Below are 14,465 nucleotides of genomic sequence, written 5' to 3' on the forward strand. Positions count from 1 at the left end.
TATTTATTTAGCATAATAATATATACATATATGTACATTAAAAATACTAATGTCCCTGAAACAAAATTAATTTAGTGAATTTTTGTCTTACAGACATTCAAATAGTTTCTCAAAATTAATTTAAGTAATAAATTAAAATGAGAAGTATTTAAATCCAATTGATCCATACTGAACAAATGTTCGTATGTAGAAAAAAAATGTATGCCAATACTTTGTAAAGTTAAGACAAACATTTTAGTTAACAAATGTTTATCATTTTTTAATGGCAAAAGACCTTTTATGACACTCTCTGCGTGCCTGCATATGGTTTTAAGGAAGTATGAAGGATTCTTCAATGAATCCTTATAATCTTTTATTAATATAAGTCCATCCTTAGCATGAGACACGTCAGCATTAAATAATAACTCAATGCATTCTTCGCAATTGATGCAATTTTCAATTTTTTTCGCGCAAAAACCAGCTATATAATCTACCACATGTGATGCATAATTTGATAAGGGCTGAAGAACGCTTAAGTGTTCAAAATTGTCCTCTTGTGCTAAGGCATCAGACGGTTTCATGTCTTGATATTTTACTTCGCAATTTCCAAGAGAGTTTGGGTTTATTCTTCCTAAAGTACATCTTCTGTATGAGCCTCGAAATTGGAACGGAGTTGGATTATTATTATTTCCTAAAACATATGACATAATAATTAATAAATGTTTTCAACACTATATTATACAAAAGCTGACACACACTGACATGCGTTTTAAAATGTATACTTAAAATGCTAATATTTAAAACTGCAACAGTGGTTAAGTACCCACAACCAACATTCATTGTATTATTGCTTTGCCCATTGATACCCTCAACCAATTTATTACTATCAATGCTTATTAAACAAAACCAAGTCTTAAAAAACTTACCCCCCTCCCCCCGAACAATCAGATCCATCATAAGATGCTTTAAAAAATGTCTCATTTCAGAAAACAGTATGAATTATATAAATTTTTACATACCAGATCGTTTCCTAATGCTACTAAAAAATTTCTCTACATGGTCTTGACTAAAATTTCGTCCCAGTAAAAATTCAAGTGGTGGCTCTTCAGCCCACACCAATTCTTCAGCAATTGATATCATGCTGTGGCAATCTAAAAGAAAACCAATAATGGGCACTTTTCGTCTACTATTTGCCACCAGGGTAACTTTATCCGGCATGTATAAATTATAAAAATAATCAATTGCCACTTTTAAGTTCTCCTCGATAGTCCTCTTGTTTCGCAGTGTAATTGGACCTTTTAGCCCTTTGCCCCAAATATTTACACTATTCAAAATATCAAATGTCTTATCTACCATTTTAATAAATTCCACAGTAGGTCCAACGTCTTGAAAGTCAGGAAAATTTACACTGTCTCGCAAAAATAGCATAGCATTAGCAACTGAGTTGCTCAGTAATTGGGCTGCTAGATTTACTTTCATCTTCTGATTTTCAAAGTATATATGTCTGTCTCGCAATTTATTTGCACAATGAATCCCTTCATTTTTTTGAATTTCATTTAATCTAACAAAATATTTCCACTCTATGGCCTGTCCTTTACCATTGTAGATTGTTTTTACATCTGCCAGCAAATTGCGAAATAATTTGAGCATGTGTGCTGGATCCAGAATGCCATGAATTTTGCCGCTCTGCGTCTCCGCTCCTTCATAACTATATGTAAAACTGCAGCTAAATGAGTCATCAGTTTTTACGCCAAAATTCTTAAAAGTTGTCAAATTAGTTACAGTTCCATCACATGTTAGTGCTTTGGTCACTACTCCAGTTTCCTCCAATTTTTTTATGTATTCCATAACCATTATGGTTTTGGTTTCAGCATCAAGTCCTGAGATAAGGCAATAACCTATGGGATATTTCCAGGAAGCATTTATGGCTTTTGCATAAAATACCAATGCTTCCTTAGCCAATTGCGCATCTTCTTGAACTTCGAACAGATCCCCTAGATCAGTATATCCAATTACTAAAATAAAAATCAAATAATATAATAAAAGAAATAATAGCAACAGGCACGTTTCATACCTTCCTTCCCATCGAAATCAATTTGTCTCTTCAACGCCATTTCATCAAACATAAGACATGCATATACTACATTATTTGACTTTTGGACTTCTTCTTTAATTTGAATTAAAGTCTCATCAGTAAATCCAGCTTTACCTCTGATATAAGAAGCCCAGGTTCTTATTGTTCGTGGATTTGGCAGAGTAAGATGTTCCCTCAAAAAATTATATGCATGTGGTGAGTAAAAATGCATTGATATGGCGAATTGCCTTGTGAGAGTAGGATATTTTTTTGGTTTTGATTGGCTTCCTCGAAGAGAAATCAGCTGATTTAGAGTATCACTAAATCTTCCCTGCTTAACATTATGGAAAGTGCATTTAGCAATTTCCTCCCTGAGAGCGTTTATGACTTTTTTTTTTTGAAAGCTGACTTTCTAACCTGCGGATTTTCTGTTGCGCAGATTTTATTTCTCGCTTCTGCCTCTCCAAAGTAACTGTTAAATTAGTTAATCGTTTTTTTGCCACTTTTGATGGTAAATATGTATATGAATGTTCTTCATGAAAATTTATTGATGGTTCTTGTAAAGGTCCCAGAGTTATTTCATCCTTATTTTGTTGATCCTTTGTTAAGAAAATTAATCTTCTGCTGCATTTGGGTCCGTCATGTTTTTTATGAGGAGTCTGAAATCATTCATCGTTATTAAATCCTACTGGCTACTATGATATTAAATGTTGAGCAAAAAAAAGAAAAATGGAGGCAACAATAGCCACTTTTTAAAACTTACAGTTGGAGTATCATAAACACCATCATTGTAAGTTTGAACTGAAACTTGATGATTACAGCCCGTGTCAGTAGCTGTTTCATCCACCTCTCCTGTACTACTGCTATTGTTAATTTGCAAAAAATGAAAATCCTTTGGTGGCGTCTAAAATCAGAAACAAACTGTACAATTTTCAAAGCTCGCATTTAACAAACTACCTTTGGCAAAAAAGATATTGGCACTGCAGCTTCTTTTAAAATCTTCTTTTCTGTATGCACTTTATAATCTGCAACACTGAAGTGGCCCGAACATACGACGCTCGTTTTTGTATATTTGGATATCTTTAGGTTAAAAAGCCACCGATTCATCAGTGGTACATCATGAAATGGAAGACTATAAAATGTGTAAACAATTAATGACTAAGTAATATACTTTAAAACATATAAATTACCGATGGAACGACTGCTTAGTATCTTTTTTCTGCACGTTAGTACACCACCTTACTACACACCGTGCCGGCATTTTTTTCACGAAAACCACAAACCACCACGAAAACAAAATGTTCGAATCACGAAAAAACTGTTTTTCACAATCTCTATTATAATTTGTTGAGTCTGTTTATAAATAGACTCAGAAGTCTCGACACACAACCACTTTTGTTTCGAGGTCTGCTTCTAACCTGCTGACACACAGAACAAACAACTCAACGGCACAACCTTGCTTAACTTGACATAAAAGTTATAGCAATGGCGTCGATGCTACCATGCGCCGTGGCTTCACCAAAATGCACTAGAAATGTTACTAACAGCCAGTCTATGTAATTAAAGTCTCTGGGCCTGTGCTATGGCGCTTCTCTATGTTCTCTGTTAGTTCTGTTACAACCATAGAATATCCTGTTACTTCTCGAAGTACACGAACATACACGAATTAACACGATCGCAAAACTGTAATGAGCGCGCCGTAGTTTGATAAAATGTATTTCAAGTAATTGAAAATACAAAAATACAAGTTAAAATGTATTTGAAATACAAAATACAAAATACATTTGTGTCATGTATTTGAAATAGAAATTACAAAATACAATTGTATTTCAAATACTGTATTTCAATTACAAGTAGTTCAAATAGTGCCCAACCCTGCTAACATAACGGTTTACAGAATACGACATTTGTTGTTTTATGTTAACGTCCTGATAACATAGCAATTTTAATAACAGAAATTTAAAATAACATAATGTTAACTGATTGTTACAGAATCGACCTATAAATTAACTTATACCTTGAGTGTGGTGTTTTTACGTACAGCGTCGCTCGGAGGACCTAATTGCCGTAATTATTTTAATGATAACTTTCCTTCACGCATTTTAAGTACACAGTAGTCTCATTTGTTTAAGTTATTATCAGCTAACCTTTCAGTTATAATTTAATTAGTTTCGGATTTAATTAAAAGTCGACTGCATACAAAAACTTAACAGTCTTTTTTCAACAGTGAGAATTTTATAATTACAGTTATCCTACAGTTTTTCAGGATATTCATTCCATTCAAAATAAACTCGTCCAAATATTTTCCCACACATTTTTAAATTTTAATTTATTACAAGCCCGGGCTGTAATAAAACTTTTAATGGTTCCGCAAACTCTGCTCCCCAATTTTGAAACTCCATTAGGCAAGAAATTATACCAAATGTTCAGTGATCTACAAAACACCAATTTTTTCACTGATATATGTGGAAAATTTTTATTTTATATTGCGTGAATATGGAGGTCAGCTTTTTAATCTACCACCAAATTTTCAAGAAAAACTCCTACGCATGCCAAAATACGCACGTTTTCCACGCAGGGTTATTAGAACAAATTTTCTTGCAATTCCATTGTTAGCCACAAACGTGCTCCCATTCTGTAAAAAATAACCGACCAACACATTTGATCAAGACCATTAACTACTAATAGAGACGACCACTGCCCATTTTTATGTTCAAAAAATCTGATGAAATGTCGAGCGACCTATAAAACTTATGTCAAGATTTTACGATCTGGGTGTCATCGTAGATTTAAAAAAACTTGTCGGGCAGTCAAACGATCAAAGAATGTGCGATTCAACAAAGTATCCGCATGCATAAATAAATACTCAGAGGATATAAATCAGCGGAAATTCAAAATTTTGAACTTTATTAGGATGTCATAATCCTAAGAGTTCCCGAAGTGGCACGGATAAGTGGATAAAAAATCATGACGTCTTGTGCATCATTAAATTTTAAACAACAAAAAGTAGACCAGTAATGTACCTAAGTAGCTACTTCCTGACGAATTTCTTTTCAGCAAAGTTTCAAATAACGACAACTAAATTTTAAATATGGTGTGAATTTCATTATAAAAATTAACACTTTTTGGCATTACTGTCAAAGTTGAAAAAAGTTGTCACTGTTCAGCAATTTTTGTCAATTATTTTCTTTTCTAAACTTTCCAGCCTTTGGCAATACAAAGAACTTGAAAATGTTCAAAATATCAAAAAACAACACAGATTTACTTGTCCTTGTTCCCAGATATTACTTTCATTAAATGTAATTATAAGTGAACTAAAAAAAATCACATACACAATGTAGGAAATCAGAGCAGCAAAATAACTTCCGAACGTGACCACAAATGTTTTTTCTGAATCCATCAACCCATAATTTAATCTGTGGTCGATTCTCGCGGCAAACAATTTTCTTTATTATAATTAAAAACAATTAGGCTAAGAATAATCCATTTACTGTTTTAGTGAAGCGTTACGCCTGTTTTTCGTCACAAAAAATGATCCAGATCCCTTGGATATGACACTAATGGTCCATCTACCGAAATCGCAGTTTTGCTCACGGCTTCTTAATTAGCATTTTACCTAGTTCATACTCCACTTTAGTGCAGCTAGATTAGATCAATATGATCGCGCCTTAAGCGTTTTTTCTACAACATGCCAGATATCCATTATGCATTCTTGGCCGTTATTGGATGATTGATAGTTCACTGAGATGTGATCTACAAATCTGAGATGGTGAGCTACCTACTTTTTTCTTTTGAAGAAACCATCAATTACAAACGTATCAGGTGATCGCAACATTCGTGTGGTTTGTATATAAATATGTGAAAATTGAACGATGCAAAAATGCAAGAAATCGGACACTGTGTGAGAATTCCACCACAAGAAGTCCAGGCTGGTGTAGATTAAGTTACTTGGAAGTGGAGCGTCTAATAAAACTGTGTTTGAAGATAGCGCGGATGTCGTGCAGTAGGTTAATAATCGCAGGTTGATAGTGGATACGTGTTTTTTATTTCGGCTATAAAGACCATAATTTACACTACGAATAGCGCACACTGTCATCTGCTAAAAAATATAAATTAAAGTAATTACGTGCGCAGATGTTTCTCACTAGTGATATTTTTAAAATTGTCCGTTTTTTTAACTTTCTCCCCAGAAAGAAATGCAGTTTTTAGTCAGTTCAGTTTAGTAGTAAAACGAAACTTAAATTTTTCCGTTGAAGCTATTAAATGAACAAAAACACCGACGTGAATGCCACTGAAAATATTTATTCATTTGTATGAATTACATTTCAGTATATTCATGAAAAACATTTCGGCTTAGAACTCGTCGTGGTCCCATGTTGGTTCCTGCACAAATTTCTGGCTTCTCTCGTGTTCGAATCGGTAGCATTTGCTCGAGCAAGCCCATGAACCCACACCGTTTTCCAAACACTGTCCGAATGTGTCTAAATTGCCAAACATCAGAATTAATAAATAAAAAATAAATGTTTATTTTTTGTAATTACCCAATTTTTGACTCCGCTTCTTGATGACAGGTTTAGCGCAAAAGCTCCCTCCGCAAGGAGTCGGGGAGCGTTTGGAAGCTCCGTTGCAGTGCGGAGCTTCCAAACGCTCCCCGACTATGCATTAGGGCCCGATAAACGGGGGCAATCGCCGGGTTTGTTGGTGCCCTCGTACCTACACACGAGCACAATCAGCGAGAAAATTACAAACAGTTGTTTGAACATGTTGGGACCACTTTGAAATTTTCGACAAGAATAAATCAGGAGCTAATAATCCCGATATTTATTTGAAAAAAGCGGAAGCCACAATTGCCAAAATTTGATTGACTGCAGCGACGAGACCAATTAATTATTATAGATTAAGTAAATATGTGATAATTTTGCGGTTTGCGATGGGAATTAGGCTATTGTTAATTTATCAAATTTGTTAATGAGAGGAACCAATCTTGAGTGGTCCGTCCCCGTCGTCTTTTGCTTATCTGTTTGATTATTGTTTTTTAGACAAACTGATTTAAATTTTAATTTTAAATTAGTGTTGAGGATTTTTTTGTGAATCTTATTACACCTCCAATTTCACTACGATATTTTTGGAATAAGCACGTGAAGATCTACATCCCTGATTTTTTTGAGAATTTTTAGACAACTTTTTCAAAGATATTATTTTTATGTAAATTTTGCCCCATTTTCGAGCATTTTTGGAACTTAACTAAATACATTTTCTGGTAAATTTCCGACCGTAGAAGTCGCTTCCGGCGTAATTTCTTCAATAACTCCAACCCTTTTTTCAAAATCGCCCATCGAAATATCGCAATTTTTAGAAAATTCAAAAAATTCGAATTTCACACCAATTATTTCGAAAATATTACTCCTTGTGCAACAAACATGCTATATTTTTGGAATTACCACGTCGAGATCTAGATCCCTAAATTTTTTGAGAATTTTTAGACATCTTCAAAGATGAAATTTTTACTATGTATTTTTTGTAAATTTCGACCCATTTTCGACCATTTTCTAAACTTAACTAAATACATTTTCTGGTGGAGTTTCGACCGTAGAAGAAGTAGAAGAAATTTTTGAAATTTTAAAAAATTCGAATTTCACACAAATTATTTCGAAAATATTGGTCCTTGACCATAAGCACGCTATATTTTTGGAATCAACACGTCGAGATCTATAACGCTGAATTTTTTGAGAATTTTTAAACGACTTTCTTAACAATGAAATTTCCTACTGTTTTTTTTTCGACCTATTTTCGACCATTTTGAAACTTAACTAAACACATTTTGTCATAGATTTTGGGTCGCAGAAATCACTTCCGGCCTCATTTTTTTCATAACTTTGACCGTTTTTCCAGAATTGTTCATTGAAATATCCCCATTTAAAAAAAACGGGAAAACGTAAAAGTAGAGAGTCGACCGACGGACTCGATTGCAATACGTTTGCTTACGCTCGTGAAGTAAAAAATCAAAAAATTCGAATTCCAGTCCGAATATTTCGAAAATATTGCTCGGTGACCCTAAACACGTTATATTTTTGGAATAAGCACGTGAAAATCTATGACTTTGAATTTTTTGAGAATTTTTGACAACTTTTTAAAATATGAAATTTTCTACTAAGCATGTACTTTTATGTAGATTTCGACCCATTTTCAAAACTTAACTAAAAACATTTCCTGGTAAATTTCGGGCGTAGATGTCACTTCCGGCGTAATTTCTTCGATAACTGCAACCCTTTTTCCAGAATCGCCCATTGAAATACTGCAATTTTTAGACATTTCAAAAAATTCTAATTTAACATCAATTATTTCGAAAATATTGATCCTTGAGCATAAACACGTTATATTTTTGCAATCACCACGTCGAGATCTAGATTCCCGAATTTTTTGAGAATTTTTAGACAACATTTTCAAAAATGAATTTTTCTACTGTTTTTCTTCTTCCAGCCATTTTCGACCATTTTGAAACTTCACTAAATATATTTTCTAGTAGATTTCAGTCTGTAGAAATCACTTCCGGCGTAATTTCTGCGATAACTCCAACCCTTTTTCCAGAATCGTCCATCAACATGTCGCAATGTTTAGAAATTTCAAAAATTCGAATTTTACACCGATTATTTCGAAAATATGGGTCCTTGATCATAAACACACTACATTTTTGGAATCAGCAAGTTGAGATCTAAATCACTGATGATTTTTGAGAATTTTTAGACAACATTTTAAAAGATGAAATTTTCTACTATGTATTTTTATGAAAATTTCGACTCATTTTCGATCAGTTTCGAAACTTGACTAAATACATTTTCTGGTAAATTTCGGGCGTAGAAGTTACTTCCGGCATCATTTCTTCGATAACTCCTACTGTTTTTCCAGAATCGTCCATCGAATTATCGCATTTCTTAGAAATTAAAAAAAAAATTGAATTTTACACCAAAGATCTTATATTTTTGGAATCAGCACTTCGAGATCTAGATCCCTGATTTTTTTTTTTGGAATTTTTACACAACTTTTTCAAAGATAAAATTTTCTACTAAGTACCTATGTATACTTCTCTTATGTAAATTTTGACCCATTTTCGGAAGAAGGGTTACACTAATGGCTGAAATTTAAAAATGGTCGAAGTTTCAAGAAGGTCTAAAATTTTTAAGAATTTTACTTCGTCAGTCCCTAAATAGTTTTGAAAAATTTTCAAAATTTTTCACTGCACACTGCAATTTTTAAAACTATCGTCTTAACGTATTCAGTATTTTAAAACTAAAATATTCAAAAATAAATACTTACTTATTGTTAAGATCACATCGAAAAAGAAACGTTTCATTTCAATTTTTTAAATTGTTAATAATATTAGGATCTCTAACAAAATTTCCAATGTACTCGAAGTAGAAAATTTAATATATTTTTGATTTAATGATTTTTTAGAATATCTGCCATAAATATACTAAGTGACATGGGAATCAGAACACCCAGTAATAGTAACAATATTTTATTAATTTTTTTGTATACATGTATTGTGTATTAGTATAATAAGATAAGTAAACGATCAGTTTTTCTGTCATATCCGTAGTAGTATTCGCCAAGATAAGACTGATTTTAGCAAATGACACATCCCTAGAAAAAAAAGGGCGGATGGGCGGGGCTAGTACCTGTTACAATAATTAAGATAATCCCTGAAACTACCGAAAAAATAATTTAAAAACAACAATTTTTTGTCCTTGGAACTCTCCGAAAATTAGCCAAGGGCATTTTTTTATGAATATAGGTTTGTAGAAGTTATTTTCGTTTCCAGTTCTTAGAAAATTTCAACAATTTTATTAGAATTGATCAAATGAAAAAATGTCAATTTTCGAAGCAAAAAAATTCATTATCAAACCAAATTTTTCGAAAATTTTAGTCCGGGGGCATTAATACTTTCGGTTTTTCAAATAAGCTGTCGAGATTCATATCCCAACATTTTTTTTTGAGTATTTTCAAGCAACCTTTCAAAAATCTCAAATTTTCAATACCCTGCTCCACCGTATAAATTTTTTCAGCGTTTTTCGAGCATGAATCGGAAATTACTAAAAGACATTTTCTTGTAGATTTCAACTGATTTTTGTAGGTTACAATTTTGGACTTGATATCATCAAAAATTCCAATAATTTTTCCAGAACTGATAAAATGAAAAACAACAATTTTCAAGATGTATGTATGTCATGTTTTTTAATCACTTCAAATTTTGATCATTTACTTCTACTGCTGTAATAACCACGTATATTAAAAATTATTAAAATGTGCTTACTATTACTGGGTATTCTGATTTCCATGTCACTGTCACAAACATTAGAGGCTTTAAGATTAACCAGAATTTGTTTAATCAACTCCACCAACAATAGTAAATGTTATTTAAATTTAAAAAAATAACATACTGAAGTGGTTTATGAATCCGATTTTTCGAAAAAGTCAAAATTGTATAACAACACTTTGTAATTTAAACTTTGAAACCGCAAAACCAGATACTTTGAAATTTTGACGTTTTAAGACCATCTATGTTACATTGTAGATATCAAAATTAATAGATACATTGATCACCACCATATTTATAATTTATTAAAAATTTCTATTGCGATATTGAATCCCACAAACTTGCCTAACTTTTTTATGTGTTGATTAGCAGAATGTATTTTTACACATCCGACCCATAACTTAAAAAAAAGGTATGTGTGTCACTTAGATTACACGAAAAAACTGGTACATAAAACGATACAGATAAAACATCTTTTGGACATAAAAATTACATTCCTATTGATTTCAAAATCGTGAATGCACGTGTAGTCTGTGACACTTTCGAAAATTTAAATAATTTAATTTGAGTTACAAACAAACGTCTTATCAATCGTAACAATTTGTCCAATGTAATTTAAACTATACAGCTTAAAGCAAAACGGTGTCTACAAATAGTACGAAAACATCATTTGCATCTTATTAGAATATTGAAACCCGACTGATTTGATTTTTAATTTATACTCACACCTTGCAACATCTATTTTCTTAATAAACAGTTATCAAGATTTAAATACAGTCTTATCTACAATAAATTATCTCCCCTTGAAAAAACTGAGAAAATTACAGAAAATTATAATCCCGCACTTCCTATTAAATTCACATTAATTAAACAAATCGCCTCTTACGATTTTTTGCAGAAGTAAAAGTTTCCAAAAAACGAGCATATGCATTTGCCCTTAATCGCCGTCCTTATCTTTTTACCTTTCACGTCACACAAAAACTATTTTTTGAAATTTAGCGCCTCAGGCGCCGCTGCTAGTGCCACGACAATCCAACTGGTGCCTCCGTTGGCCAACCTGTTGAAGTGACAGGTGACAGCTAAAATGGAGGTGTGTTGATATTATAATTTGATCTCGTATTTTGCATTTTCTTTTCCTTCTACTACTAATTAAATTAAGTCACGATGAGTAATCACCACAACAATGGCTCAAGAGCGGGCGAAACGGAACAGATGGCGCCTTCGCAGTGTCTCAAGGTTTTTATACAAAGGGATTATAGTGAAGGGACAGTAGTGAAATTCCAGACTAGGTTTCCGCAGGAGTTAGACGGCAGGGTGAGTTTTCACTTTTCGTGTATATAAGACAAAAGTACACTCGTTGTTTACAGTTAGAAAGGCAAGCGTTCGAGGCCACTATCAATAGACTGAATAGCTATTTCGCAGAGGCAGAAAACGCCACTTGCTCCACGTACTGCGAGGGTTGTTTGGCTTGTCTCACTGCCTATTTAATTTATATTTGTAAGGAAACTCATTATGAAAAGGTGGGTATTTTGAGCACGCGGCACCTGATTTGCTCCCAGTTTATGTTCTTTCCCCATCCTTTTTTTTATGTGAAAGAGGTTTTGTGATTTGGACAATGACAAGGACGTGATAAGAACAGGTGATAACGGTTCGTCATATGCAAATTTGTGTGTGGAGGAGGTTTTTTGGTTATGTTTGTTAAATAACAATGTTTGTACTTGTTATGTTGGTATTATGTAAATTGGTGCCCACTTTGTTTTTAAAGGGCGACTGAATAAGTTTTGTGAATAAAAAAGATGTATGAAGTTTGTAAATATGTATATAATATACATAACAAAACACTAGTTACTTGTCGTATTAAAGGCAATTTAAATTTTACATATGAAAAATATAGATTTAATTGTAAAGAACCAGCATTATCCAAGGTTTTAAGGTGAATCATTATTAATATAATTAATTACTATACTCAGGTTGTATATTTCAAACAGGATTTTTAACATGCAGTTGTTAATTACAGAATTACATTGAAATTTCAATTCTTGGACATGTTTTTTCTGTAGTACAAACATAAATGACCTTAACCTGTAGTAGAGTGCACATTGTGACATATAAATTGTAAGAGTGAGAGTGTTGTAAAGTATTGAACAAGAATATGGTTGGTGATAATTTTTTTGTATATCATAATCACAACAAAATGCTTAACTGTGCACTATTTCCTATTTTTTGCGTCACGATTAAGAGTAATTTTGTTTTCATCACTTTTGGACTAGCTAGCATGACTTTGAAATTCCTAGTTTTTAATTTAAACTGTTGATCATTACTTAACGAGAAACTATAAATTATTAAAGTACTAAAAATAGTTCTAATTCTTTAGAAGTAAGTAAAATCCTGACAAAGAATTGTTATCATAAATATCTAATATCGTTGACGTAACATTCTATGTAATCCAGTTAATGAAAAACACAGATTCAAAAAATTGTAAGAATTATGAATGAGAGTTGTATAATTTTAATTTATTCAGACACAGGTGTATACTTTATTGTACGCATTGGTTCTGTGCCAAAAATTTAATTGATACATTTTTAGTATTCTTAGGTGTTTCTAGTGTGACACTAGCGATGTCGCGTTTGATATTTTCTTATGTTATAGAAAAAACTTCTCAAAAAAGCTATTTGTTTGAAAAATTAATTTTACTTTTGTGTAACTTATTAAACATCAATGAATGCGGGATCACATTGCCTTCAAAGAAACGATTTTATTCATATAGATACAAAAACTAATCATGTCAGTCCTAATCGTTGATAAATAATGATCTTAATGTTCGCTTTTCCTGCAGCATGATTTAACTTTTTGCTGTGCAATAATAGTTCGCACGATCTCTTTGCCTATTATAATTTTTCTTTGCGAAAATAGGTCGTTGTATTTTATTTGAAACTGTCACACCAAACGCAGAAAAACGACAAACTGTCAGGAAAACTTCGCACTCCTCTCTTTTCCTTCTCCTTTCTCTTTCGCACACCAATTGATTGCGCACTTCCGCTTACTGACGAGGTTTCTGTTGCAGTGTCTCAAAAAAGTGTCAAAGTTTGTAGCGGAACAAAACCAGACTGTATACGAACCAAGAGGTCTAAAATTGACAGACCCCAGCATGCGAGGACTGAGAGTGATAGAAATAAGTTGTCTAGATAGGCCCCCAAACGCATGACTTACATTGTCGCACTCCACCCAGGAGTTTTTTATGTAAGATGAAAAAAAGAAAATTTTGTCAACAATCCTATATCTACTGTTTAGACTGCTGTATTTTTAGTTGGACAAAGTGATAATCGTTTGATTCGCTAATAAGCAATATTCGACGGTTCTTCCATTTTTTTCGGGTCAAAATTGCGTGCATTTTCGTTTCGTTGTTGTCCAACTCAAAAATCAAAATACAATCTCCCTATGTATTGTGAAAAGGGTGTTGTAAAAAAAGAATAAATGTTTTCATGTTTTCCAAATTAAGTAGAACGTTATTTTCGGGTATGTTCCGTTGTGGAATTTCGATCACCACACGCGAATGACGTGACGCGAGCACTATTTTCGCTGTAAAAGTTTTTTGAGTGGTGTGATGCGTACTTTGTGTATTGAACAAATGACGAGCACTCAGTGGCGGGCGGGCGGTATTATTTGCGCGTACGTTGGAAAAATATTGGCTCGGTTACGCCACTGGTGCCAGAGAGATTTTTCATTTGGGTGGTGCTATTATTCTACTATTGTGTTACTTTGTCTAAGTAAGTCCGATGTATTGTGTTAAGTGGTTACTAATATGTTTATAATTATTTTTATACTTGTAAATGGTTTTTATTATGTGTATGTTATTATTTATTACTTAACAGTTTTTTTGGAAATTCTAATAAATATTTTGTCTATTCGCGTTGGCTCATTTCCGAAGTCGTTCCAAATTTTGGCGACATAATTGAATTTAGTCGATGTTCCCTATGTCAGAACTAGAACTATGTCACGTAAGAATTTAAGTCGCTTTATTGTAGTGGTCGAGGTAAAAATATTTTATAAGAGTCAAAGAAACTCCAACCTACTTTTAATAATTGCTTTTTAATTAAA

General features: G+C 32.8%; 1 protein-coding gene across 1 annotated transcript; it reads left to right on the forward strand.

The window, feature by feature from the left end:
- Nucleotides 1-11,418: 11,418 nt before the first annotated feature.
- Nucleotides 11,419-14,274, forward strand: LOC135139395 (golgin subfamily A member 7). The gene is made up of 3 exons (XM_064069610.1): nucleotides 11,419-11,681; nucleotides 11,735-11,887; nucleotides 13,432-14,274. Exons 1-3 carry the CDS (start codon nucleotides 11,532-11,534, stop codon nucleotides 13,570-13,572), a joined length of 444 nt encoding a protein of 147 aa, XP_063925680.1. The 5' UTR covers nucleotides 11,419-11,531; the 3' UTR covers nucleotides 13,573-14,274.
- Nucleotides 14,275-14,465: the final 191 nt, after the last annotated feature.

Source organism: Zophobas morio, unplaced genomic scaffold (genome assembly GCF_036711695.1).
Source record: "Zophobas morio isolate AGI-343-1 ecotype UQ-CSIRO unplaced genomic scaffold, CSIRO_AGI_Zmor_V1 ptg000004l, whole genome shotgun sequence".
Lineage (NCBI taxonomy): Eukaryota > Metazoa > Arthropoda > Insecta > Coleoptera > Tenebrionidae > Zophobas > Zophobas morio.